General features: G+C 38.5%; 4 protein-coding genes and 1 long non-coding RNA gene across 7 annotated transcripts in view; 2 read left to right on the top strand and 3 right to left on the bottom strand.

Moving 5' to 3' along the window:
• LOC128886177 (uncharacterized) overlaps positions 1-15507 on the top strand; it is a 33273-nt gene extending 17766 nt beyond the window's left edge. The window contains exons 2-10 of the mRNA XM_054140821.1: positions 2833-3263; positions 4119-4281; positions 6585-6709; positions 6797-12682; positions 12809-13187; positions 13320-13739; positions 13818-14019; positions 14108-14302; positions 14411-15507. Of these exons, the coding sequence (XP_053996796.1) occupies positions 2918-3263; positions 4119-4281; positions 6585-6709; positions 6797-12682; positions 12809-13187; positions 13320-13739; positions 13818-14019; positions 14108-14302; positions 14411-14596 (7902 nt within the window). The 5' untranslated portion in view covers positions 2833-2917 and the 3' untranslated portion in view covers positions 14597-15507. The remainder of the gene's footprint in view (positions 1-2832; positions 3264-4118; positions 4282-6584; positions 6710-6796; positions 12683-12808; positions 13188-13319; positions 13740-13817; positions 14020-14107; positions 14303-14410) is intronic.
• LOC128886182 (uncharacterized) lies at positions 15462-16566 on the bottom strand. Its single transcript, XM_054140829.1, has 2 exons — positions 16381-16566; positions 15462-16247 (listed from the first exon to the last, which is right to left on the bottom strand). Exon 2 carries the CDS (start codon positions 16244-16246, stop codon positions 15680-15682), a length of 567 nt encoding a protein of 188 aa, XP_053996804.1. The 5' UTR covers position 16247; positions 16381-16566; the 3' UTR covers positions 15462-15679.
• A 1049-nt stretch (positions 16567-17615) lies between these two features.
• LOC128886179 (heparan-sulfate 6-O-sulfotransferase 1-B) lies at positions 17616-23824 on the top strand. Of its 2 annotated transcripts, XM_054140824.1 has the most exons (4): positions 17616-18179; positions 18960-19363; positions 19764-19943; positions 20780-23824. In XM_054140824.1, exons 1-4 carry the CDS (start codon positions 17747-17749, stop codon positions 21095-21097), a joined length of 1335 nt encoding a protein of 444 aa, XP_053996799.1. In that variant the 5' UTR covers positions 17616-17746; the 3' UTR covers positions 21098-23824. The 2 variants fall into 2 exon arrangements, with proteins under 2 accessions (XP_053996799.1, XP_053996801.1); XM_054140826.1 differs by lacking the exon at positions 19764-19943 and having other exon boundaries at positions 20780-23371.
• On the bottom strand, positions 19376-20773 carry LOC128886184 (uncharacterized). 2 transcript variants are annotated; one of them, XR_008459775.1, is made up of 4 exons: positions 20326-20773; positions 20115-20226; positions 19706-20045; positions 19376-19623 (listed from the first exon to the last, which is right to left on the bottom strand). It is a non-coding gene; the product is annotated as an uncharacterized LOC128886184 (long non-coding RNA). The 2 variants fall into 2 exon arrangements; XR_008459774.1 differs by having other exon boundaries at positions 20115-20773.
• A 660-nt stretch (positions 23825-24484) lies between the features above and the next one.
• On the bottom strand, positions 24485-25935 carry LOC128886181 (SPRY domain-containing protein 7). The gene is made up of 4 exons (XM_054140828.1): positions 25573-25935; positions 25044-25321; positions 24884-24986; positions 24485-24811 (listed from the first exon to the last, which is right to left on the bottom strand). The coding sequence occupies exons 1-4, from the start codon at positions 25676-25678 to the stop codon at positions 24714-24716; spliced, it is 585 nt and encodes a 194-aa protein (XP_053996803.1). The 5' UTR covers positions 25679-25935; the 3' UTR covers positions 24485-24713.
• Positions 25936-26196: the final 261 nt, after the last annotated feature.

Here is a 26196-nt window from a genome sequence, read left to right as displayed (position 1 = left end):
CGGACCGTGTAGCATTTTCGCGAGCGATCGACGTGGAAAAAATAACGAACGATCGACGATGTGCTAATAGAGCGTGCTGAATTTCGGTTTCTACCAAACGTCTGGTATGCATAGATAATGCAGAAAAGTTGCGCAAGGTTTCCTGTCGATTACGATCAAGGTGAAAGTCTTCGGGCTCGACAGAGCGAAACGTTATCAAGAGGTGAACCTCGTAAATTATAAGCAATGTCGTTGTAGAATGTCCCTTAACAACGTCTACGAAGCCTTTTCTAGTGTGAGGATAACCGCGGTCGCCCCAGAGTCGTATCATTCGTCATCGTTCTTCGTTCAGATTGTTTATGAATTCATTGCGATTATGTAATTTTTCGTAGCGCGATTAGTGAAGCTAAATAAAAGTTTCATTAACAGAACTTACATAAACATGATGGTATTTACGGAGAGAGATACTCTCTTTTTTTCTTACTTACCGCGATGAATCCGAACCGGTATGGTAATTAAATGGAAAATTGCGACGATGGCCCAATGTCTCCCAGGATTATGTCATTTGCGCAGAAGCAGAGCCAGCGAAGTCGACCTGGGTGAACGCAGAGGCTCCTCCTGAGGACTTCACTCTGGCCCCGGGGTGAATCAGTCCTTTGTGCCTGGCTCTCTCAGGGTCAACCGCTTTCGGTGCAGTATATCCCTGCAACGTTTACACATATATGCTCAAACACGTTCGTTCGTCTGACCGTAGCCTACACGGTGTCTCGGAAGTCCCGAAGACGGACTACCGCTAGATACCACCCGGTTAGTTCGTTACGATGCTATCACAGCCAGCGTTCGAGTTCCTGTGCTGTTAAACTAACTTAAAAATTTCTTAAACAGAAGATGTAGAGTATCAATTATCTTGTCAAATTGTCACAGTACTATGTAAAACTCTATAAATATAAACACGGCTGAAACCTAGCAACAGCGATCAGGGTGAATTCGAGGAGGTTGATTTCGCTAGATCATTTTTATTAGAACCCGAAATTTAATTTACGTTTGGCTCTCGGATGGTATTAATAAAAGGATATCCAACAGAGACGAAGATTATTCCGTCTGTAGCCAGCTTTTTAGGAGCCGCGGTTTAGCCTGCTTTATTTCTTGTCTCGAATCTTTTTATTGGTGCGACGTTCCAGCAAAATCGAGGTAAAAAACCGAAGAGGACCGTGACTCCCGCAAAAGGGCGGTGGGAGGTTCGCAGAAAACGAACGTTTGCGAAGAAGGGATATGGAGGAATTAGGCAAACGACCATGAGAGACAAAATTCACTAAGAAACGTCAAGATAACCTTATAGATAAAGTAAAACAAACACATTGATCTAAAAACGAAATTAAAATTCATCTCTATTACATGTTCCCAAATTGTTGTACAAAACGTATGAACTATCTTGACCTTTTCACGAACGCGTTATATTAGATTTCACACAATTAATAAAGGATGCCAAGAGCATGTTTCGGAAGACCAACGCGGAGTAGGAAAGAATATCGAAAAGGAACGCGGACAGGATGTCTCACGGTTCTCACGTCCGTCTTGCTCGAAGATTCGAACTCGCTTCACCACTGACGTCATACGCCCGAAGTGACGCTAGAGTCTGCAATCGTAGCGTGTGCCCCTTGCGGATGTGCGGTTTCGTGTCACGACAGTCTAACGATCTAACATGGCCAAAGTTCGAATAAAAGATTGCGAATGGAAAGATCGCACAGTTATGTAAATAACGTTTCATGTATTCCAGCGACTAATGGATAAACAGTTTCTGAGTAAACACAGGAAACAACTCGCAAGGATACATTAACAAAAAATCTTGAACCACTTAGACATAGAGAATTGCTTCAGGAAGCGAAGTTGAGTCTAACAATGAGTTTTAATGCAACTAATTTACATTTGACTCTATTTTGGGATCGAATTCTTTAATAACTCGTCCGTGTTCCAGCAAAGACTAAGAAGCACACGGTCGTTTGCATTTAGAAATCATTATCGAGCGATCTCCGCGTGAATATGCGTAGCTCATCAAAAAATCAAGAGAATTAATTGGAGTGCAGCACAGACACCGTGACCAAAGCATGCCGGTGTAATTAGCATTGCGTTCTAACTACGCACACCGCGATTACACGTGTGCGATAATAATAACCGCGATTCCACGATTAACATAACGATCAGTGATAAGGACACACAATACACGTACACGTTCGCTGATACGATACAGAGCAGCGAGGACTTAACCTAGCGAAGATGTTTCATCATTTTTTTACTCAATCCTGAACGAAAAGTATATCTTTGTAAAAAAAAAAAAAATAAAGAAAAACATAGGAAACTCGTTTGTTTTTCTTTCTCGTTGATTGATTGCGTGCTGGATTTCCGGATCACGGCACAGTCGGCTCACCTATAGAAAAATCATATCGACTTACGTCCAGTTTCACCAACGATAAATTACACACCGCGCGAAATCGGTCACTGAAAACTTAGCCAATCGTCAACGAAACAGAAACTTCGGGACGTGTTTCCAATATCGTCGAACACAGTAGTCGAAGAATAGAAAACTGCGTCGAGCCGTATGATAATGTAGCAGGTTTCCCTTGTAGAAAAAGTGAAACTGACGTTCCACGTATGAAAATATCGCTGCCTCGACCTTTGCGTTCGTTTAATTCTTTCATTACAGTGTTCGCTAAATCGAATCGAGTATTATTCAGTAATAGCTGGTTGCTCTTTTATATGGTACGATTGAATGAAAGGAGGATTGCATATCGTCACCATTCGATTTACCCATAATGGTTGTTTTGCAACTTTAACGGAATCCTGTTTCTGTCGCAGAATCGAGACGCATGAGAGTCGATACCGGGTTGACGTTATCAGGTGAGGGCCAAGCAGCTTCCGGCGACGCAATCGAGAGACGTCAATGGCCGATGGTATGGACAATCCGGCGTTCACCGGCGACGAAGACGGCGCCGCCGACGCGAAGGTGGACGATGGCCAGCAGCAAGTGATCTTGGACCAGGATCCCAAGCCAGCGTCGGAGAGCACGCCGATGGAAAATGGCCATCAACGCTCGTTTGTCTCGCAACACTACGTGGAACCCGGAAGAACCAGTCCGGATCCGCATTATAAAACCGAGAGAAAAATCGAGGTGCCCGAGGGCAACGATAAGACCGTCGTCGAACCCAAGCTAAACGGCATCCATGGAAATGGAAACAATAACGACGCCAGCTTCCTCAACAACAGTGCGACGAGCGTCCAGACGAACGGTAACCAATTTCTTCCTTTACAATTTATTAATATAGCGTTATCCGTAGATAAAGCCTGTATCGTTCCACAAACGTGGCAGTTAACCCGTAATAAACGACGTGTATTTCTTTTTCGTCTTGGTCAATCTTATAACATGTCGCGAGTAATCGTTTAAAGAACGTAGGCAGCCAGAAAAAAGAACGAAAACGCTGCGGTTTACGTAAGCTGAGACCGCAGACTTTTGCACTGTCGGTCACAGAGGAAATTCCTCGGGGCAAAAAACCGATGCGGCGGTCGCCATTTGTTGTATTTTTCTTCTCTTCGATCTTTCTCTCGCAAGAGAGAAGAGAGAGACTCGAGTGCAATTTGTGTGATGTAAAACATAATTGCAACTGGATTTTCTGTCTTGAGATCGACGACGGACTGAGACAATTGGTAGGGACGAATTGTGTAAATTCTCTTCGTTTACATTTATAATACACACGCGTCGAGCATCGAGAACACTTCTGTTGTCATCACGGTCGAAAATATAATAACGCGGAATAGTCATTATACGTACGATTTTACGAGATATAATTGGGACGAGCCGAACTTTCGATTGTTAATTACTACCACCACCGCTTTGCCAAGAAAAAGTCGTTCGAGGTCGGTGAAACGCAGAAAGCATGTAGCCGGTCCTCCACGCAATAATCAACCTTAAAAAATACTTTTACGTTCGTAATAATAGACGATTCGTTAAACGACCACCGAATAGCGTATTAATTCATCCGAGGAACGAGGTATCCTTTTACTCACGACCGAAAAACAGAAACCGGTTACGCGCCTCTTGCTAGCGACATTGACAAGCTTATTAAAGCATTTCCCGTTTTTCACAGACACCGGAAAGAAGGAGCAAATCGAGGCTGTGAACCTGGAACTGGTCTCGATGAGGCCTTACGCAGGCAACAACCTTCAAAAGGGCCAAGAAGCCTGCGAGGTTCCAGCTGACCCATACGAAGAGTACTTTGTGCCGGTAAATGAGCATCGGAAGTACATAAGGTAACGAACCGATCGCTTAAAAACACTTACAACTCTGCCTAAACGCGTGTCTGTTCTTCTTGGTTACTGTTTAACAATTTAATTAACTGTCGACTGTTCACCAGCCCGGCGGGTTTTAACATAGAATCACTTGGGGGTTTGGTCGAAAAATACTGTCAACATTGATGTAAAATGAAGATAGTTCTGTACACGTTTCGTCCCATTAATTTTAAAGTTCATTTTTCATTTTAGATATCGCTCGTTGCTTCTCCCAAGTTTACAAATGCTAATGTATTCCAAAAACCTTCACATTTCCAATGTGTTGAAATATTTTATGCAAAGAGAGTCGTAATTTCTCCATTCAGCATCTTAATTTTATACGATAGTATCCTTCGGACATTCTACTAATTTATAAAATGAAATTTGATTGCTCGAATCGATACAAATTTCTGTGGGAATAGAACAATCTTAATCTATGTATAACAAACACAATATGGGTACATGTATTTCTGCATTAGAAAATGATCTGACTGTGTCTACTCGTCGAGGACATGCTAATGTATCACTGTAAAGAAAAAAAAAAATGGCGAAACGAACGAAGGTCCTTAGAGATATTGCAGAATACGTTCACCGATGGAAGAGCTTGCGAAACGAGCATGTCACAATGTTTCATAGGAAAATGCACGAGTGACCGTCTATTGCAAAAATGAACGTCTTTCGTCAAGCTGCGTATTCGAGGCAGAAATAAAAGTTCGCGTCGGCCACAAAATATTTCGCAATCCAGCGAATCATAGAATAAAACTTTGAAAGAATATCGAACGCAGTAATTAATTGGTAAAAGAATTTTGTTTGATCTGCGAGAGTCGAGTAGCGTAGCATAGTCGTTGTTCGTTTTCCTTCGCTTGCCTTTCCTTCTCGTCCGATGTTCGATTAAAAAATTAGTAGCGTTATCGATTTGGATTTCTCGCCGTAGAATTCACGTGCAGTTTATTCTCTTGCGAATGTCGAACTTACAGGTTTCGTATTCAAAAAGTTGGTAGAGTTTTCTTTCGCATCGGTAGGCATCCATTGCCTCAGGTCTAGTGGGACATTTAAATGGCAATAAATTGAAATAGAAGCAACGCACGTTCGGTGATAAGTCACTCGTTAGAATTAATCAGAGAGAAAGCAGTAACGCACGCTACGAGTTAATCTATCCGAAGACGGATTCGAAAGCTCTACTTCCAACCGCGCTTCCGAGTAAGCATTTGCTCCGCGCAAAAACGCTGATAGTGGTAACTACGATAGACCCACGTACATCACCGCTGCTGACCGAAAAATCACACACTTTGCCCACCTGAGTAGAGAGTTAGAGGGTGTTTTCTGTTGTCACGGTACCTAGCAGGGGTCCCGAGGCCGAGGTTGAAACAACCGTGGCTGGAGTGCGTTTTGATTTGGGCCCCGGCGTCGGCCGCGAGGGACTCAGCCTGAGAGACCCTGCCGCCGGACTGGTCGACTATTCCCATTGGCTGACAGCCCTCAGGTATACTTGAAGGATGCTTTCGAGGATGAGGAGGAAGGGAGAGGCTGCTGATAGATGAACGGTGGATGCGCACGATCGCGAACTAACCCGCTTGCTCTGCTGTTGTTTTTAGTTTTTTTTTTTTTTAGTCTTTTTTTTGTCAAATGTGCGGCTGGGCCTGATGTCTGATGATGGACTGCAAACATCACACAATTTCTTGTCACGATTGCACCGCGAGGATATCGTACACGTAGAAACGTGGATACCTCGGCGAAGGAGAGTCTTATTTTTCTTTTTTTTTCCGTCGCGCATTTTCAAACTGTTTGTTCGTATCAAAGACCCGAACGGAAGGACCACGTCCTCTTCCAGTGCTTAAGAGCTCGCGTCGCACGTCCCATAGCTGCTACACGGCATCGTTGCTCTCGAAACGATCGTCTCGACGTTAAGAAACGATTCTACACCACCCAGTCCGAAGCGGACATCCTACACACGGACACAGATCACGAACGTTCTAGAATGCGTCATTTCTTTGGTCACGTTTTATCATCACGCAACAGGGTGTTCAAACAAACCAGGGTAGAACAAGCAACAAACTAGACGGGAACAACGTTCGTTAGATGAATCAATTAGATGTTCACGATATGTTTGTACAATGGGGTTCGTCTAGGAAAGCTTCTAATCCCATGGCTGGTCGCTGAAGAACGTCTCGGATATATTTACAAGCACAGTGCTGTACAAAATACGCTTATTCTGGGTCTAGGATGAGGGTGAACGATGCGAACGAACACGACCGATCTTAATCACCGATAACCTTGTGTTACAGGGGCGAGAAACTCTACGTAACGAAGGACAAACGATCCAGAAGTTCCTACTGGAGAAGGATGGCGTGCTGGGGATGCGGCTTATTGGTCCTATTAATCGCTGTCATCATTGCCATCTTGGCTGCGAGTAAGTTTTTCTCTCTGACAATATCAAGAGGGAGACGTGAAAAACTCGAAAACGAAGATCCAAGTTGACTATATGATTTTGTTGCAGCTGGCGTAATATTGACGCAAGAAGCCACAGAACCGTTGGAGAACCTGCAACAAACTAATTCCCGACAGTTCGGTGACGTCCGAACCGCAGGAAGTCAAGAGTACGTGAAAGATCCGCCGCCAAGTCCACCGCCTGAAACCTCAAGTTTTCCACCTTGGCCAACGACGGATGAAAGTATTTACGTCACCGTCCCAAGCGCTTTAGACGGATTATTGCAATTAGACGAATTTCGCTGGAACGACGATCTGAGGGATCCTAAGTCGCGAGTATACAGAGACGTTGCCTCGGAGATAGAAGAATATCTAAGGAACGCGTTGCGTTCCGCGAACAATGAGACGATCGTCAAAGTGTACGATATAAACAAGCAGGGAGAAGTGATATTTAGAATAAGTTATCCTCCACAGCCTATGCCTGAAGAGACTCAAAGATTAATCGAGAACACGCTAAAAAAAAATGCCAACATGATCGGACAATACCACTTGAGCAGACTACAAGTAAGCAAACTCGTAGACGAGTGTCAGATTCATAATCATGAATGCTCCGAAATCTGCACCTACGATTACTCCAATGGTATGTTCGTCTGCTCTTGTAATTTCGGAAAATCGTTAGACAACGATGGGAAGCGTTGCATCGACAAAAACGATTTAAGTAACGTTGACATGGACGACGAAGTACCAAACTCCAACACCGAAACGGTGCACGACTACGTACAAGGCAGGAGTAGAGGACCAGGAACCCTGTTCGAACCCAGACGTCCTGATAATTGGCATCACTCCGATTTCAGTACAGAATCAGCGCATATGCACCACTCTTCGCCGCAAGCTGACAACGAACATGACTTTGGTATGCTTCCACAAGCAGATCGTGATTCATCGGAGCCAAAATATACACCCATGACCTCGACGGAGCAAAATCATGCGTTCCAAGACGAATCTGAGTCGGTTCATTGGATGCACGATCACGCGAGTCATTTCACTGTAGAACCTAACTCTGAATCGACAGTTAAACCAGAACCATCTGCTGAACCGAAACCCTTTGACGAATCGGAAGCTTCGATGGAGCCAGAGCCTGCTACTGAACCAAAGGGTTTAGCAGAGCCAAAGCCCGCTACTGAACCAGAACCTTCGGCAGAACCTGAGCCCTCTGCTGAGCCAGATGCCTCGGCAGAACCTGAGCCTTCTGCAGAGCCAGAGGCTTCAGCAGAACCTGAGCAGTCTGCTGAGCCAGAACCTGCAGCAGAACCTGAGCCGTCTGCAGAGCCAGAACCTTCAGCGGAACTTGAGCCTTCTGTAGAGCCAGAGGCTTCAGCAGAACCTGAGCAGACTGCTGAGCCAGAACCTGCAGCAGAACCTGAGCCGTCTGCAGAGCCAGAACCTTCAGCGGAACCTGAGCCGTCTGCAGAGCCAGAACCTTCAGCGGAACCTGAGCCTTCTGCAGAGCCTGAATCCTCTGCTGAACCAGAACCTGAATCCTCTGTCGAGCCAGAAACTTCGGTAGAACCTGTACCAAAGCATTTCGCCGATCTAGAAGTTTCCGATGAACCCAAGTCCACTACTGAACCACAACCGCCTAGTCTATCGGAATCATCCACGGAACCCAAATCTTTAGTTCAATCGGAACTCATTTCTGGATTCGAACCAGCCACCGAACCTAAACCCACAGAATCTTCCATCGAGCAGAAATCATCTAATTTATCACCCATGGAATCTGAAAGCTCTACGGACGTATCGTCTCAACAAGGAAGCTTTGAAATGTCTCCTGACGTCGAGCATCCCACCGAAATGCAACACACTATGGAGTCAGAATCTTCTACCGAACCTATGACCACGAGCAATGCAGTTGTCGGATCAATTACCGAATTACTCGCAACTGAAACTCCACTCGATTCTCCGACTACAACCTTAATGCTCGAGAATGAAAGTATGAATACATTTAACTCCAGTGACTCGACAAACATGCAGCCAGAATCTACTACACTTCCAGGTTCGTTTGGAGAAACCACGATGATGGATGATGAAAAGAATGATACGATAAGCGACGATTTACCTTTGCCAGTGATACCATTGATGCCTACCAACGAAGAAGCTATGAGTTTCGATCATTCGACCACCGATGATCGTTCAGAAATAAATACTACGCCAGTGATTGATACGAGTGCAAAGGAAATGGATAACGAGAATAAAATGATGACGACAAATCTAATGGAAACTACCGAAAGTATTGCATCGCAGGATACCGCAACGAATACAAATAGCGAAGAATCTGAACAAACAGATCCTTCCTCGACATCATCCAGTACTAAATCCACGATTTCCGAAGTAGAATCTATTACAAATGCGACAATGGATAATAACAATACCGAGACAACTCCTCTTCCGCTAGATACCACGTCGGAAAACACAACCGAATCAAGTTCTACCGCGGAAACTAATACTACAGAAGCATCTAATAACGAATCGTTTAAAGAGCTCAAGTCTCACGACGCTTCAACGTTGCCTGAACCCACCGAATCTTCCATTCAAATTGAACCGAGTACACGCGATGCGAATGAAACCAATGTCATCGAACATATGCCTACAACTATCTTCCCTAAATTGCCAAAAAACTTCGCACACAACGTCGAACCTCTTATAGAACCTCTTACGAATAACACAGAGGAAGAACACATCATGATTATACCACAGTCAGAGCACACAACGGAATTGCAAGAAGCTCACGCGATCATTCCACAACTCATACCAGAACAAAGCGTACAATCAACAAACGAATCGACGGCTCAACCTGAAATCACCACGGTAAAAAGTAAGATTCAAGCTTCTACAGAGAACAGTGCGACAGGTTTACAAGATTCGACAACCTCTGCGAACGAGAATGTCGTTTCGACAGGCGTTTCAGATCATTCGACTCGTTACGAGGATACCATAAATCATTCTACCTCCTATCCGTTACACCCTGCCGTATTTCCTGAAAACGTGGTCGAACATGTCACGGAGAAGCCTGATATAACTTACGATAAGCAGGTCGACGACATGTCACCTTTCCTTCCAGATATTCAGAAGGAGAAGGAAATGAAGAAGGCTCCGAGATTGGATAAAGACGAGCAAGACGTTCCTAATCCTTTCGATGGTCACGTGGAAGATGTCGTCACGTATAAACCTTTGATCGAGAACAACACACCTTCCACGGAACGAGATGCGAATGAAACAAATTTCAAGGATTTGATAAACGACGTGCATCCGGAAATACACAACATCGATCCACTTATCGAAGAAAACGACGACACCAGAGTGAATCGCACGGGCGTTAAAGATGAAGTCGCTAATGGTTTGGGAAACGAAGCTTTGAACGTTCTCGAAGTTAACAACACCGAGTCCGCAACCGACGATGTTATCGATAAACCAGTAAACGATGACAAGCACATCGTAGAAGAAAACGACGATCGAAATGTTTCCGAAGAAGACGAAGAAGCGCTAAAAGTGGTACCACTGGAAGAACAGTTTAAAGAGACAGAAACTACCATTAAATACGACACGGATAAAGGTGAATCCGAAACACCAATCGAATCTAGCACGACTACGATGACTGAAATGATTGCAAACGAGAAAACCTCGGAACAATCAACTGCAGGTAACGCGACGACTACTTCTTCCGAGAAACCGGAAGAGAACGCCTTGGAGGATCAGTATAACGACATATCCGACGACGCGTTGTCCAAGGGATACCGTAACGATGACGTGGAAATTCACGGTAAGGCTAAAGAATCCGAGAAATTAATCGATAATCATTTAGATTCGATACGAGATAAGGATCAGAAATTGGTAAAATCAATAGACGCGTCTTATTCGAAAGATGAAACGAAAAGTGGCTCGAATGATACGGAAGTTACGCCGACTACGATTGGAAGCGTTTCCGAGAAGCACGTAGAAGACTCCAAATTAACCACGCAGATACCAGTGTTGCCATTGGAGATACAGGAAGAGATATCCACAACCGAGAAGACTGAAAGCACCACTGTGACCGAGGAGAATCTTCGCAAAGATAACGACACCGAACTTTCGAGTGTTTCTCACGTGGACGCAGAAAAAGAAACTGCCACGACAGTCCAAGTGCCAACCACGCATATAGCATCGATGGAAACCAAAACCACTGCACAGGTACCAATTCCACCGGAAGAACTACAAACTACGGAGAGTGATGCACTGGTGACCACCTCCTCTATGAAACCGGATCTCGAGAAAAGGATCAACGACACGGATAACGATGGACAGAGAACGATGGAAGAGAAAGAATCTCCAAAATCTACCGACAGTGATATGCGTAACGATAATAAAACCGAGAATATAGCAACCAGTACGGAACATGCAAATGTACACAATAACAAGACCGATGATTCATTGGCCACCACGTTGGAACACGCAGGTAGTACGGAGATGAACGTTACGCGATCAGAGCCGAAGATTCCAGCGACAAACAATACTGACGCTAATCAGGAAGATATAATTACGCCGCCAGCGGTAAACAGCGAAGAGAACGCGAAGATAAACGCGTCAACGTTGAAAGAAACTGTGACTCGATATGAAAAATCAGAAGCTCCTCTGGCCAACAGTGAAAATATAACTACCGAAAAAAGTATCTCGAAAATGTTTGATAATCTCAGTACAACGGAAGATGTGAGACCAGTTACCGAGATACTCGAAGACGACACGCCTATAGGGTTCGATTACAGAACACTGTTCATCACCACCACGCCAAAGTCCGTTTTACCTGATTTGGACGTGGGAGAATTGTCCGAGGAAGATTTGAAAGTTATCCCGCTGGAAAAAACTTTGGAGGTGAAGAAAAAGTCCGTGGACAAGAAGTTGGTCGACAAATACAAATACAAGAAAGAGAAGGAACTCAATCTGGAAGACAGGGACGAAGCGAACGTGTTAACAGAGGTTCCAGATCCAGTTACATCGCTCTCTACAGAGGTGCCACTATTTAGCGTTGAAACGAGTCGAGAAGACCTTAACGCAACTATCGTAAACGATACGAAAGTACATCCTGCGCTGGTGTCGGGATTAAAGATCATCGAAACCACCAGCGGATTCAACGAAACAGAGATAACAGATCGCCAAGTGTCTAGAAACGAAGGAGAAAACAGCACCGATAGTAAAACCGGTATGTCGGGATCGAGTAACGCAAAGCAATACCCGAGTTTCATTCCCGTTTCAGAGGAGATAATAGAACCAGAGCCCGTCACCGAGCCCTTCATGGTCGTTCGGAATTATTACCATCGTCGACCGAACCTAGCGAACAACTTTGCGATGCTCAGTCGCACGGTGCCCAATGAGTCACCGAGCAAAGGACACGCAGCAATTGACCCCAGGAAAATTGATCAGCTAGACAACACGAGACCGAATCAAACAGGTTCGCAGCCTCCGGGCCAATCATCCGTTACCTCATCCGCGCAGGAAGCAAACGTAAATTTGCTTGCGAAAGAGCAACGCGCAGCAACGACAGTCCCGTCGACCACGCAAACAAAATTACCGGACACGCCAGTTGAAGCTACCAGTCACATCGACGTTTCGTTCTTGAATTTACCTCCGAACGTTTTCTTTTCGAAATGTACCGCTGGCCAGTTCCAGTGCGCGAATGGAACATCCAGGGATGGTGCCTATTGCGTGCAATTGTCCGCAAAATGTGATTCCGAGAATGATTGTTCGGATGGTTCGGACGAATTAAATTGCGAGCAAGACGGATGTCCAGGAAACTTCCAATGCGCCAGCGGCCAATGCCTAAAGAGAGACTTGGTGTGCAACAAGATCGTTGATTGCGATGACGGTAGCGACGAGAAAAACTGCGACGAGTGGAAATGCCAGTTTGATGAGTTCAGGTGTCCCAGTGGTAAGTGTTCCGGAAAAGAATTTATTATACGACGGATTGTAAGTTAGGATAATAACAGCGAACAAAAACTGATAGGAAATCGCTTTGAATCGTATCGTTAAAAATATCTCCAACTTTTCTTTCCAGGAAGATGTATTCCTGGGATCTGGCAGTGCAACGGTCGACCCGATTGCGAAGATCATCGGGACGAATATAACTGTGCCGAAAGTTGTGGAAACGACGAGTATCTTTGTCCAACGGAGAAATGGTGCATACCACTGACGTGGCATTGCAACGGAATCAACGAGTGCGCTAACGGAGAGGACGAAACTCTCTGCGACTGCGCCCTGGATCAATTCAAATGCAAAACGGGAGGATGCGTCCCGGACAATCAAGTTTGCGATGGAATTGAAAACTGTCCGGATCATTCTGACGAATGGGGTTGTTTAACGGACCAGAAAGATAGCGACATTGAAAACAATGGTGTGCAAGAGTTGACCGAGAGAACATCGTTATTAAAAATCAGGTGTGTGATTTAAAGATATCTAAAGACAAATTTGATCTATTAGTTACTTCGTGGTCCTTGATGGTTTTTCCATCTTTTTCATATCCACTCGTCAATTCTTGTCCTACGACGTACATTTTTCTTGTGTTTCAGGCAATTTGACGGCAACTATCGGCTGGTTTGCTCCGATACGTGGACCGAAGAGTTCAGCGATTCGTACTGTCAATCTCTTGGATTCTTTGGTTCCGAGACGACAGAGTCGATGGCGTGGGATAAAAACCACAAAGTCCTTAAACTGAAATCCAACTCGAATCCCCGTATGCCGCTAGTTACGAATTTAGAACCAGTGGAGTTTTGTGACACGGAGAAGGTCGTTCAGGTGTCCTGTCAAGAATTTTCTTGCGGCTCGGTTTACGGAGACGGACCAACTGCGAGATTAGTCGGTGGAACCCTAGCCAGCGAAGGACAGTGGTCGAGTGTGGCTTTGTTAAAAGAACCGAAACGCGGTGGTGCTTGTACGGCAAGTGTCCTGGGACCCATGCACGTGCTCGCAAGTTATTCCTGTATTCAGAGGTAATTGAAGATTCGACTTATGATCGAATAGCGAATTAAATGGTATTCTTCAAACTAAATAATGTCTCGTGTCTCTAGGTACAAGCAGAGCAACGGGTGGCAACTGTTCACAGGTGAAAATCTGTTGAAAGCTCATCCTGTTAAGAATATTATTCCGTATCCACAAGTGAAATACAATCAATTTCTATATAACGATGATATCGCGTTAGTCGAACTCGAGAAACCTTTGACTTTCTCGAGGAATATTAGCGCCGTTTGTCTACCGAAAAATCCAATTCAGGTGAGTATCGCAATTTCGTGTGAAACTCTTTCGTCGAAGAATGTATAAAATATAAAACGTTTAAAATATATTTTTGGGTAAATTTCAGCCGAGACAGATATGCGTTACGGCGGGATGGGGATTCCCCGTAAACGGCGAAGTGGATTTACAGAAATATCTAAAGTTTTTGCCAGTGCCAACGTACGATTCCGATAAGTGTAACGCGACGAGTCATTACGCTGGATTTATCACTAAGGACAATATATGCGCTGGATTCACTGACACGGACAAAGGACCCTGCTATGTAAGACTTCATTTTAAAAATTAGGATATTTATTCGAACTTACCGCTTCAGGAACTGCTGCATACGCTGTCTCGTTATAAAATAACGTTTCTGGTCTATTGTTTTCAGAACGACGAAGGAGCACCTCTAATGTGCGTCAGTGAATCTGGAGGAGGATCAGCCAGATGGGAAATTCAGGGTCTACTTAGTCATCACAGCAGATGCTCAAGGGGTCATCCAGCAATTTATTCTAGCGTGGAACCCGCGCTTTCTTGGCTGCGGCAATCTGTGCCTGCTTTACAAACGCAAAGTTAAAGTGCTACGCGCGGTTTTACTTTCTTAATCAAATGCACGAGTATTAGACTAATCGAATTCAAAATGACAACAACGACATATTGAAATTCACGTTAGGAATATTCCATAGAAGGGAACCGACAGCATGAATTTGTAAGTTCCTTTCAAAATTTTCTAATCAACAAAAACATGTGTACTTAATTTGTTATTTCTTCGTTCTATCCGTCTGTATTGTAAACAGTATGTTCCTACTTAAATGCGAAGACTGCATTCGACGGATAGCATCAAATGGCCATAATTCGATGTTCTGTTTGCAAAAAGAAATTCAAATGACTTTTTTTTTATATTATTAATTAATGGATATAGATATTGCAATATTTCGTAGTAAGTTCGACGCTTGCTATACGTATAAAAAAATGGAGTACGCTAGAGGTACATACGATCGACGATATAATACTTATTTACAATTAAGATATTTGTAAATACTGTATAAAGCGACTGTTTAATATGATTAACATTGTAAGAGATTTTTTACAGGTTTAGCAAGTTAGGTCTCTTAATTGTGCTGTTTTATAAGTATGACGTTGAGAAAAATATCGAATACGCGGTGTATTTTTATTCTGTTGAATATCTAACAATTTTTAAATTCAACTTTTATTATACTGTTGATTTTAGACATGATTTTTTGACATCTGACGTTGATTTTAAACATTATTTCAATTCAATTACCATGTAAAAGATCAACAGCATAACGAAAGTATTTATTCAAAATAAGAGACCAATTCAAAAATACATCTAATTATTCATTCAACAGTTTGTCTCAGAGATCCTAAGAAAGGATTTCTGGAAGGAGGGGTTAGATTTAAAAATAGATAGGATAAATGTATATAATATATAAGTATTTTAATAAAATACACTGTTATGGAAAGATACATTAAAATATGTTCATGTATGCATAGTCATTGATGAATGAGTAAGTATTTTTATATACTAAGATAAAAAATAAATGTATTCTAAATAAATTCTACATTTATTTTAAATCTAAAATGCTTAAATAATTTATTATTAAAGTAATTTCTTGCAAGCTACATACAAAATACATTTCTAATCTACTTGCTTCTTAGGCATAGCTGCAATTTCAGCAGCTGTTACAGCAGCATCCATGATAATCAATGATTTGGAAATACTGCTTATTACTTCGTTATACTTAGAAAACACTTTGTTCATATGACTCGTTAAATCTTGAGTTTCTCCATATATTTTTAAATATGATGAATTTAAATTGTTCAGTTTATTAGTTAGTTCTGGTACATCTCTTAAATGATCGGTTTCTAATATAGGCATTAGTTCTTGTATTTGGTGCAACATTTCACAATTTTGCTTGATCTCTGGCATTAATGTTAGCAACAGCTGACCGATAGCATCTGTATTCAGTTTTGAATGTTCAACTACAGAGTCTATATAACTATTCAATTCTGGTAACCGCTCTATCACTACATTTGCTTTTTCACGACCTGACAAAGCAGATGAAATCAATGTGTTTACATGAACAAGGCTATCAACCACAGAATTTTCCAGTGGTGTATTGTCAATTCCATTTGGTTTTTTAAGCCCATGTACACATTTTTCCAAATTGGCAATTCTGTCTTCTAATAATTCGATAGTTGCCATTCTACGCGTTAAAAGAGAAAATTTTCCATAAATCACTTTTCTCACTTTTAAAACACTTTTACACTTGTTATAAATATTTTAATACGTTCAAGGAAACGAACACATATACTCCAATTTTAAGTAATATTACTTACTTGAACAAGTCAGGAATTTCGCAAATGCAACTTCAGTTTATTAACACAAAATAATATGAATTATTATAGTAAACGAATATAACTTTACAATTTACAATACAAAATGTGACAGAAGCAAATTACACAGGTTATATTCTGTCTGAATGTCTTTTATGGACACAAAATTTGTATCGCTATCTAGCGGTGAAAAGGCTCAACAATTTTTTCGTAGGCATGTATACATGACACATATTATACTCCTAATATCTTATTTTCCTTATAACTAATTTAAAATAAAATTAATTAATAAGTGTAGGAAATAATACAATGGTCAGCGCATATGTGATTATGTCAAATTTAACATTTTTATTTAATGCAACAATAATTATCGATCTCGTAGATAGTGGCACCATCGGTGGCAAAACGCCCAAGTTTATAGTAAAAATAGTTCCGACAATTTCTCTAAGATGACGCCATCGATACCTTTAATCAGTTATATACCTTTATTTTCTATAATGCATAATTAATACGATTATTTGCTTTATAACTCTGCAATATATTATTTTAATACATTATTTAAACATTTACTACTTCTACATACGTAAATGTAGAAATAATTATCGACTCTTTAATTCTTGGCGCCATCTAGCCCCAGCAGCGAGAACTATCTTCACTACAAACTTGGGCGTTTTACTACCGATGTCGCCGTTGGTACTAAAACCCGCTCAGTGAGCGGTGGTCTCTCTAAGCACCCAATGTCATATTATATGAAAATATACATATATGTATTCAACCCTTTATTCATTTCAAAAAATATTCCAGTAATAGGTTCCATTTATTCTAAATTGTAATAAATGGTAAGTCTTTTATCATTCTGGTAGCTTCATTTACAATACTCTTTACACTGAACATAATAGAAATTTGTTGTCTATATTTATTAGGAACAGAAATTAGTAGAAAGTGTAGAAAAGCATAGAAACCACTGGGTTAAAGTGTTAAAATTGGCTGCCCCCAATTTTAAAACTTCCCCTAAGCTCTTGTCCGCAAAGCGACAATACTAATGCTCAAAATAAACGCATCGGAGCAGCTTCTGCATGCGTGCACATATGTAGGTACTTTACATGAGGTATGTATACTCTGTAACTACAAATTTTTAAATAAACTCCTGCGTTCTCCCCTCTTTCCACTTTGAGAAACTGCTACAGATGAATAGCAGACACAGACCGCTAACGGCTATGCGAGGCGAGGAGCGATGGTAGGGATACGGGGTATCTGTCATGGCCGACGTTCGCAGTAAGCGTATGCGTATGAGTGTAGTTTTGTCCAGACCGTGTCGGCGAACGGTGCACGGTGTGTCCAGTGGTGAAGAAAAACATGGGGCACGATAATGGGCAGACGGTCAAGCGAAGAAGGCGTTAGCGAACTGTTGGTCCTCGTACAGGACGATTTATGTGAGAGGTCCACGACGATGGAGTCACGAGCACGGAGGACTCGGTTGCGTAGCGTCGTGGGGATATGCTTGTTCCTCGCGCTCACGAGTATCATTTATCTCGGATACTTTTGCCCGGATCATGTATGCGCCCTAACGAATCGCGAGATCAAGGAGACCGTGAGACTTTCCGAGAGTCTGTCTGCTGGCTCCGGTTTGTCTTCCGTCTCCGTTGAATTCGACAAAAATGGCCTGCTCTCCGTACATCCTGCTTTTAGATTGCAGAGTATTCAAGGAAGCCTTGGTTACGATGACGTGTTTACAAATGAAACCTTCCAGTTTGATATTAATGCACACGATGTCATTGTTTTCTTACATATTCAAAAGACTGGTAAGTAATAGTGCTATTTTGCAATGAATCATTTTATAGCAGTTTCAATTCTAATTATTGAAAACTTTGAATTCTGTTGGTACAGACATTAGTAATGATATATTATTGATGTTGTTGACACAAAACTACACCAAAGAAGTTGCTGTCATAGTTTTTAGTTTATTTCTAACATATAACTATTAGAAATTATATACAATGTAGACAATACATATAAATCTTCCTAGGTGAAAACAATTCAGACAGTTTGCAGACCATAAAGTGTCTGCATAAATATATATTTTTCTTTGACTTTGTACTTAGATTTCTTTGGATGACTGCCAACCAATCCTATAGCTTGATAAAAACAATGCAATCCCCCTTCTGACCATTGTAATTGTACAACTGAATCTTTGCATTATTCATCAGACACTGTGAAACCTCCAGACCCTATCTTAGAAGGAGAAAGAATAATTCAGGGATGTTGTCTTGTTTAATATGCAGTGCATGCATATCCCTGTTTCCTTCTTACTTTTTCTATGTACATGTTTCCCATAATCTTTTCTTCATCTGGATGTATATTAATAGAGAAGATATAAGTTGTAAAAACTTGTTTAACATGTTTTTTATCGCTATTACGATTTTATCTTACCTTAATCATTGAGTTTTTATGCAAATTACTAGTTCTATTGCGCAAAACATTCGCAGAAACTTCATGTAAATTAATATTGCTGAAAAAATATTACGCAAGATATAATTTGTAAAACAGAAAATTTAAACAATACGCACCTTTTTATGTTACAGGAGGAACTTTATTTGGGAAACATTTAGTTAGAGATCTGGATTTGCAGAGACCATGTTCTTGTCAAAGAAGACGCAAGCGTTGTTTTTGTTTCCGTCCAAATCGCAATGAAAACTGGCTTTTTTCACGATATTCTACCGGTTGGAAATGTGGTCTACATGCTGACTGGACAGAATTGACTAGTTGTGTAGATGCTGAATTAAATAAAATTGAAGGGGATGGGATAAAACGTAGATACTTTTATATAACTATAATAAGGGATCCTGTTGCACGGTATCTGTCCGAATTTAGACACGTGCAGAGAGGCGCGACGTGGAGAGGCGCTCGTCATTGGTGTGGAGGAATTCAGGCTAACATACCCCAATGCTATCCTGGATCCAATTGGCAAGGAGTTTCTTTGGAACAGGTAACGTATTATTATTATAAATCTCAATCCTGTTTAATAATGTGAAGAGATTTTTGTATCTTAATATGGTCATAAATTCATAACAATGACTTCTTTAATGAGTATAGCATTAAGTATGTTATCTGAAAGGCTTTCACATTTAGAAACACATTAAGATAAGCATTTCCCCTTATCTTGAATCTTCCTTTTCTTCCACTTTATATAGATGTAATTCTTCCTATCGAAACAGCTGTTGCTTTGTTGATACAGATATTTGAAGCCTACAAAAATTTATATTTATATTGTATAGTAAATTTTGTATATCTAATGATAGAAAAACAGTGTAGTGGAAATAGAACAAACTTCTATATGCAAGTATCGATTCAAATCTTCTTCATAAACAACGTTATAATTTATGTAGTTTATGGCGTGTCCATATAATTTGGCAAGCAACCGCCAAACCAGAATGTTGGCTGATCTATCAATTGTTGGTTGTTACAATTCTACACTCAGCAGCTTGGAGAGAGATCGTCTCATGTTGGCTAGTGCTAAACACAATTTGCAATTCATGCCTTTCTTCATGTTGACAGAATACCAAAAAGTAAGAACTAATTTTTTTTTGTTGATGTATAGAAGGTGCATGTTAGCATGGTTTTACATTATCATTCCTTATTGTAATAGCCTTATTTTCCAATGTATTGTGCTGTTAAAAATATGCTTAAGTTTCAAATCATTAAAACTTTTAAAGAAATTAATTTCACTTCTAACATACCTAAGCCTGCTGTGTTAACAATGTATTTTAGTTTACACTGAAGAATCATCTGTTGAAAGTAGCTCTTGATGTAAATATTTGTCTTTCCTACCATACGCGGACGATGAATATCCTGTAAACATCCCGCGTTTTAGCATTACAGTAAACTTACGCTTCTTTTCCCCTGTTACGAGACGTGAGGCTACCAATACTTTTTTACGAAAATACTTACACGTTTTAATTCTTCTAATGTAAAATAAATTAATATCACTGCAGTTTTTGTATAACGTACAATTGTATATATGTATTTTATGTTTTCTGTTTTTGTATAATTACGATAGAAATCTTTTTGTCGATATTGTTATGTTTTGTGGAATATATTTTTGTGCCATACTTGACATTTTTCGTTATCTAAAATTTACGAATCGATGTGTTGCTATCCTTGACACATTACCATATCTACAGAAAATTGCTATGTGCTGTAAATATGATCTATACAATTCAAAGAAATTTGCATTATTGAGCTGTTTGCTTGTCTTGCTGTTTCATTTTAGAAGATTTTTACATTGTAAGTCTTAGTGGATACCTGATATAAATGTATATAGAGATGTTATTTTCTATTAATAAAATATTTTTTGTTACATCTCTACACACAAATCCTACAACAATAACTTAAAATCGAATAGGTGGGACAGTATTCCTTTGAAGAAACGTTTGGAATGAGATTTGCTATTGCATTTGAGCAACATAACGCAACGCTGAGCGCTGCAACAATGGCTACCCTCAGTGCAGAACAATTAGATGCTGTCCGTAGGCTTAACAGCCTGGATCTGGAACTTTATGAATTTGCAAAAACTCTTGCATTTCAAAGATTCAAACGGCTTAAAGATGGTGATCCATATTTTGTACAACGATTTCAACATCTCGGCGAACTACCCTCGCGGCAGAGCGCAACGGAATTTAATTGGGATTCTGTTATCGAGGATACTACAGATATTGAATGATATGTAAGTATGTTATAAATAGATAATATTGATGCTTTACATTCATAGCTAAGCAAATCAAGTTGCTCTGAATCTGAGTATCTCAGGGAATCATCCTTGAAAGAAAATGTTTTACATAGAATTATTGTATGCAGTTATCTGCATGTAATTTACCAAAAGTGTTATAGAAATTAACTTAGATAAGACCAAAGAGAACTCGGGGGATCTCAGTGTAATCCTCTTTCAATAATTATATATAAAAGTATATATGTATGAAATACTTATACAAATTTTTTTATGATTTTTATAACATTCAAAAATTCTTTATAACAGTTCTTCCATTCGATGCAATTTTCTTTACAATGCTACATTTAAGGTTGTACTTTGTTGATGTTTTTATTGTGTATACAACAATAACTGCAAACAGATTTTTTTTATATTTGTTGAACAGTGAATATTAAGAAATGTTATGCATTGAGTATTTCAAAAAATATCAATCCAAATATTTTCTTCTTAAATGTAAATGTTTAGAACATAGCATGATTCTCATTATTTTAATAACAATTTCTTTAATATTCTGTTAAAACGTGATATAAACTATTTCTATATTTTCGTAATTGAAATTATTAATGTACATACTTATTTACTTTGAACTCATTTCGAAATAAAAATACTTTTTGATTTATTTGATTCTTAAAAACAGTACTTGGATAAGAGGTATTACTCTAATTAATATTTGATAAAAAAATAATTGTATCTTTTTCAAATTAATATCAGTTAAGGGAGATTAAACATCACAATTTTGTTTTGTAAATATATCTAATAGTATATATTTTTGAATACAATTATTTGCAGTGTTGTAATGTTGTATCCTCTACTTTCCAAAAAAAGTTTTACTTTTCAAAATTGTATACATTCATAAATTAATAGCCATGTAAATTAAACAATAACTGGCCCTCTATAAGAAAACATTATGCACAAATTTAATGAAATTTCCTCTGCAAAGTTTGTTGCAATTTTTTAAATTTTATTCCTGACCACTCACGCTATGCAATAGGGGTTTAAACAAAGTGGTTATAGATTTAATAAAAGCGATCTGTATAATTTAAGTGATAAAATGTTCGTGTGAATGTTAGAATGAATGGTCATATATTAGATAAACGTGTCTGATATTAGAGATTGGTTATTTAACAATGTAACTGCTGCCAGAGGTCATCTGACTTGAGTATGTGTTATTCTGCTCTGAGGAGATTGTCTTTGGTGATGTCGGTAAATTTAGTTACTCTTAAAATTGCAAATCTTATTTAGAGTTTATCATTTATTATTTTGAAGCAATAAATCAATAATTATGCTAAGAACAAAGAAAGTTGCATTAAGTTAAAACGATTGTGTAGTTGTTTAATGCATTTATTTAATTAAATGTGCAATAAGGCTCAATGGGTTACCATTATAAATATTTCATATCATCAAGTCATGAGATAAATGTAATATATTCTGTATACAAGATGTTCTAAAATTAATGGCATACATTTTGTACAAGTATAGTACTCATAAAAATGCTAGATTCAGCAGGCATAAGCAGAATATACCACCTTCTAGATAACTACAACAAAAACTTCATTGAAATAAAAACAATCTCATTTCCTGTATTGGCTCGAGAACTGATAAACTCTTGAAAGCTTTATCATTCAACACTCTTAACAGATAAGAATAATTGACTGGTGAACCATCATTTGAAGATACTTGAAATAACTACCGTAAAACTCTGAATCTGTTGAATTCTAAACTCATATTTACTAACATTTCTGTTTATTTTTATTTCCCAACAAAATTTAACTGTGAACCTTGAATTTTAGAACATCTTGAATACCATATATATATAAAGTTAGGTAGGTAGTATTGAATTGTTAAAAACAGAATGCAAATGCTCTCTTTAAAATGCAATTGATCATTTTTATAAATATGATTACCACGTTTATTGTGTAAGGTATATCATAAAATGAGTGCCATGAATCATGTATTATCAAATTAATTTGTCTCTTACAGATTTGCCATTATAAATGATGTTTTATTAATATGAAAGTATATAATTTTTCAATCTAATGTTCATAAACTGCAGCTTTTTATTGCCTATATAGAATATTTTTTTGTTAATTATTCAATAACAATTGTGACCAGTTAATATTTGCTAACATTTTGTAAGTAAATAAAAACTGTACTAGCGACAACGTGATTATTACAAAACGAAATATTTTTCAAAATTTTATGGAAAAATTGATTCATAAATTAATTTGAAACTACTCTTATATGTAAGCCAAAAACTTGTGAGAGATCTGTTTTCAGCATATATGTGTAGCAGCATAATATTAAGCACATAAAATAATTAATGATAATAATCATTTAAAAGTAATATTAAGAACCAAAGATTTAATATTTTTACAAGGATGCAGAGAGCTTGTTGTAAGCAATTGTAAAAAAAACTTTTTATATGTTCGTAAACACAGTGATTATTATAACTGCAGTAAGTGGTAAGATGTATTGCACATCTTTCCATCTAATATGTAGGTACAATAATTAGGAGTATCTATCTGGATAAAACACGAAAACTTCGAAAAAAATGATGCACCACAACAAACTTCTATCAAAGTACTGCTATTTTGTCACGTACTCACTTTTACAGTGCATTAACATTTTTGTAATAATTTAAAGATAATCGAACTTACATCGCGCTATTATAGTATTTTAAAGTTCATAAGTGAAACACAATTAGATATATTTATCATTTTATCACCTGTTCAGGTTAATAATTGCTACACTTCTCTGCCGTTTCTTGTTTTTTTATTTCATGCATTAGAATGTTTATCTGTCTATGTATATAAAAAAAGGATGTTTGCGACCATTTGTAAACAGTTATAGTTCATTAGTTTTTCGAATATTCGCATTATCTGCATTGTAAAAACATGCACATACTCATTGGACTAGCATGAATGAAAGATTAACTTTAATGTATAATATAATGTTCTTAGTATGGAATTAAGTTATTAAAAAAATTAAAATAAAACGCCATGACAGTAGCCTAATAAAACAAAGTATAGGCCTAAGCCATTGGTACCTTACGTAAGCCAGTGTACATACCATACCATTATTTCATTAAGGAACAATAAATTGTTGTGTATACAATATTATATACAATCTTATACAGACACATATAAATACATAAATATATATATATATTATATAAAAATATTATATGTAAGTTGTACACATATTTAAAAATTATGTTATTTGATTATTAAATAATTATACAAAGGAAAGCATGCACTTATTTCAAAATACACCAGATCTAAATAAGAACTGTAAATCTATTATGTAAATACTGTTCTAAAAGTATGATTGGAAAAAAGAAAATAAGATATAAAGTAAAATGTTTATTTTGCAATTTCTAGTTAAATATATTTATACATTATTATTAAAAGAATTTCTTATTCATAGAATTATATTTTAGAACTTTCTGTCTAAAATTAGAATAGTTTTGGACTCTGTACTTTAATATTAGATAACTTAGAGGATGGACATACAGAACTTTGTAAGTATCAAGCTCTATAGAGATCGATACTGTCATGTGTAACTTGTTCTGCTAGAGTAATGATTGCTCCAACATTATTTTTTCAAAACCTGTAGGTGGAGGATGAGCAAAGTTATCCAAAATTAAATCTAAAATGGCCCCATCATCCACTACAAAAGAAAAGTAATATGTTGAAAGACTAACTCCTAAGTTAGGAATCTTTTTAATTTGCAGCAAATTACCATAAAGTACTGGATACACAGTTCCTTTTATCCCCATAACTGGTGCATCCATTGATTTTCCATTCATATAGAAATTAAGTTCTACGTGATCATAAGACACACCCTAATGGATAAAGTCATTATATTACAAATTAATATGTTTTTCCAACATTGTACTTACAATAATGTCGCCTTCCTGAACCAGACTTTGAATTGTATGTAATTCTTGCCGATTGTGCCTTATGATTCCATCAGAATTAAGAGCCCAACTTTCAGTGTCGTTTCCTCCTATTGCAATGTTGAGATCTGTGGACCTAGTAGCTAATCCTATTGCCCATATACCACCTTGTTGTATTTTAACTTCAAAATAACTTTTACTTTGGACGAGAGGGGCATTTGTTAAGGCACCACCACAACCACACACTCTTAGGCCGTCTTTTACTATAACAACTTCATGTCCTACATCAAATTGACAATATTTTCTTTAAACTTTCTTACATTTCGAAAATGTAGCATTCATTAGAGATAGTTTAAAAGGTGTAAAAAGTGAAAGTTTTATAGTGATAGTAGCACGTTATAAGTGACACACAACAAACGTCTTTATTTTAAAGACATGTAAAAGCAGAAATTGTATGCAAATTCGATGATACAGATATTGTTAACAATTTAAAACACCGTTAAGTTATCCCAATCGTAAATGTTAAAATTACCCATGAAACATGTATCTAAAGCTATAGGATTAAGATCCCTCTTCGGCGTTTGAGTTTCGGTAAAGCCAAGGCCGTCAAAACAATTTCTCAAACAGCAAAACATCATCTTCGTTCGATATGCTTTACGATCTATTTAAACTGGTAGAGCGGCATTGTGCCACTTTTAGGAGAGAAAAGATTGTTCTTCCTGTAAGGAAGATTCTGAACGTTTTGCAATATTTACTTTTATCGCACGGAAATGTAGTCACTACAAAACTCCTAGATTTGATAGAAATATGATGCTGCGTGTATTTCAACGCGTATACAGGATTTCAAGTTTCAGTGTATTGGTTCACTATGCATGCTTGATAGAAAATGGCTTCTCATATACATACAATCGATAAAAAAAACTTGATTATTTTATTTAGTTGTAGTTTATTTTCCATTAATTTTAAATAATCGAATGTGATACCTCTAAATTTCTAATGTTTACATTATAGATAGAATATTAAATATATACAAGCGTACGAGATGTAAGGTTATGTTTTACCGACATGCAAGGTTAAGTTCAGAGTATAAATAAATACGGAATAAAATATAAAAAAAAATGTGTTTATGAAAAATGATCACTTTAGGATTTATTTT

Source organism: Hylaeus anthracinus, unplaced genomic scaffold (genome assembly GCF_026225885.1).
Source record: "Hylaeus anthracinus isolate JK02 unplaced genomic scaffold, UHH_iyHylAnth1.0_haploid 11982, whole genome shotgun sequence".
In the NCBI taxonomy this organism is placed as follows: Eukaryota; Metazoa; Arthropoda; class Insecta; order Hymenoptera; family Colletidae; genus Hylaeus; species Hylaeus anthracinus.
Note: the sequence above shows the minus strand (reverse complement) of the source record. Positions and strands in the feature narration are given on the sequence as shown.

Bases quoted from the DNA above. Each gene is read 5' to 3' on its own strand.
- LOC128886182 (XM_054140829.1), bottom strand. From the start codon at position 16,246: ATGGCAACTATCGAATTATTAGAAGACAGAATTGCCAATTTGGAAAAA.
- LOC128886179 (XM_054140824.1), top strand. From the start codon at position 17,747: ATGGGCAGACGGTCAAGCGAAGAAGGCGTTAGCGAACTGTTGGTCCTC. The intron at 19,364-19,763 runs GTAACGTATTAT...TAATTTATGTAG, and splicing joins AAGGAGTTTCTTTGGAACAG to TTTATGGCGTGTCCATATAA. The intron at 19,944-20,779 runs GTAAGAACTAAT...AAAATCGAATAG, and splicing joins TGTTGACAGAATACCAAAAA to GTGGGACAGTATTCCTTTGA.
- LOC128886181 (XM_054140828.1), bottom strand. From the start codon at position 25,678: ATGATGTTTTGCTGTTTGAGAAATTGTTTTGACGGCCTTGGCTTTACC. The intron at 25,322-25,572 runs GTAATTTTAACA...AATTTGATGTAG, and splicing joins TTTAGATACATGTTTCATGG to GACATGAAGTTGTTATAGTA. The intron at 24,987-25,043 runs GTAAGTACAATG...TTTATCCATTAG, and splicing joins TTCAGGAAGGCGACATTATT to GGTGTGTCTTATGATCACGT.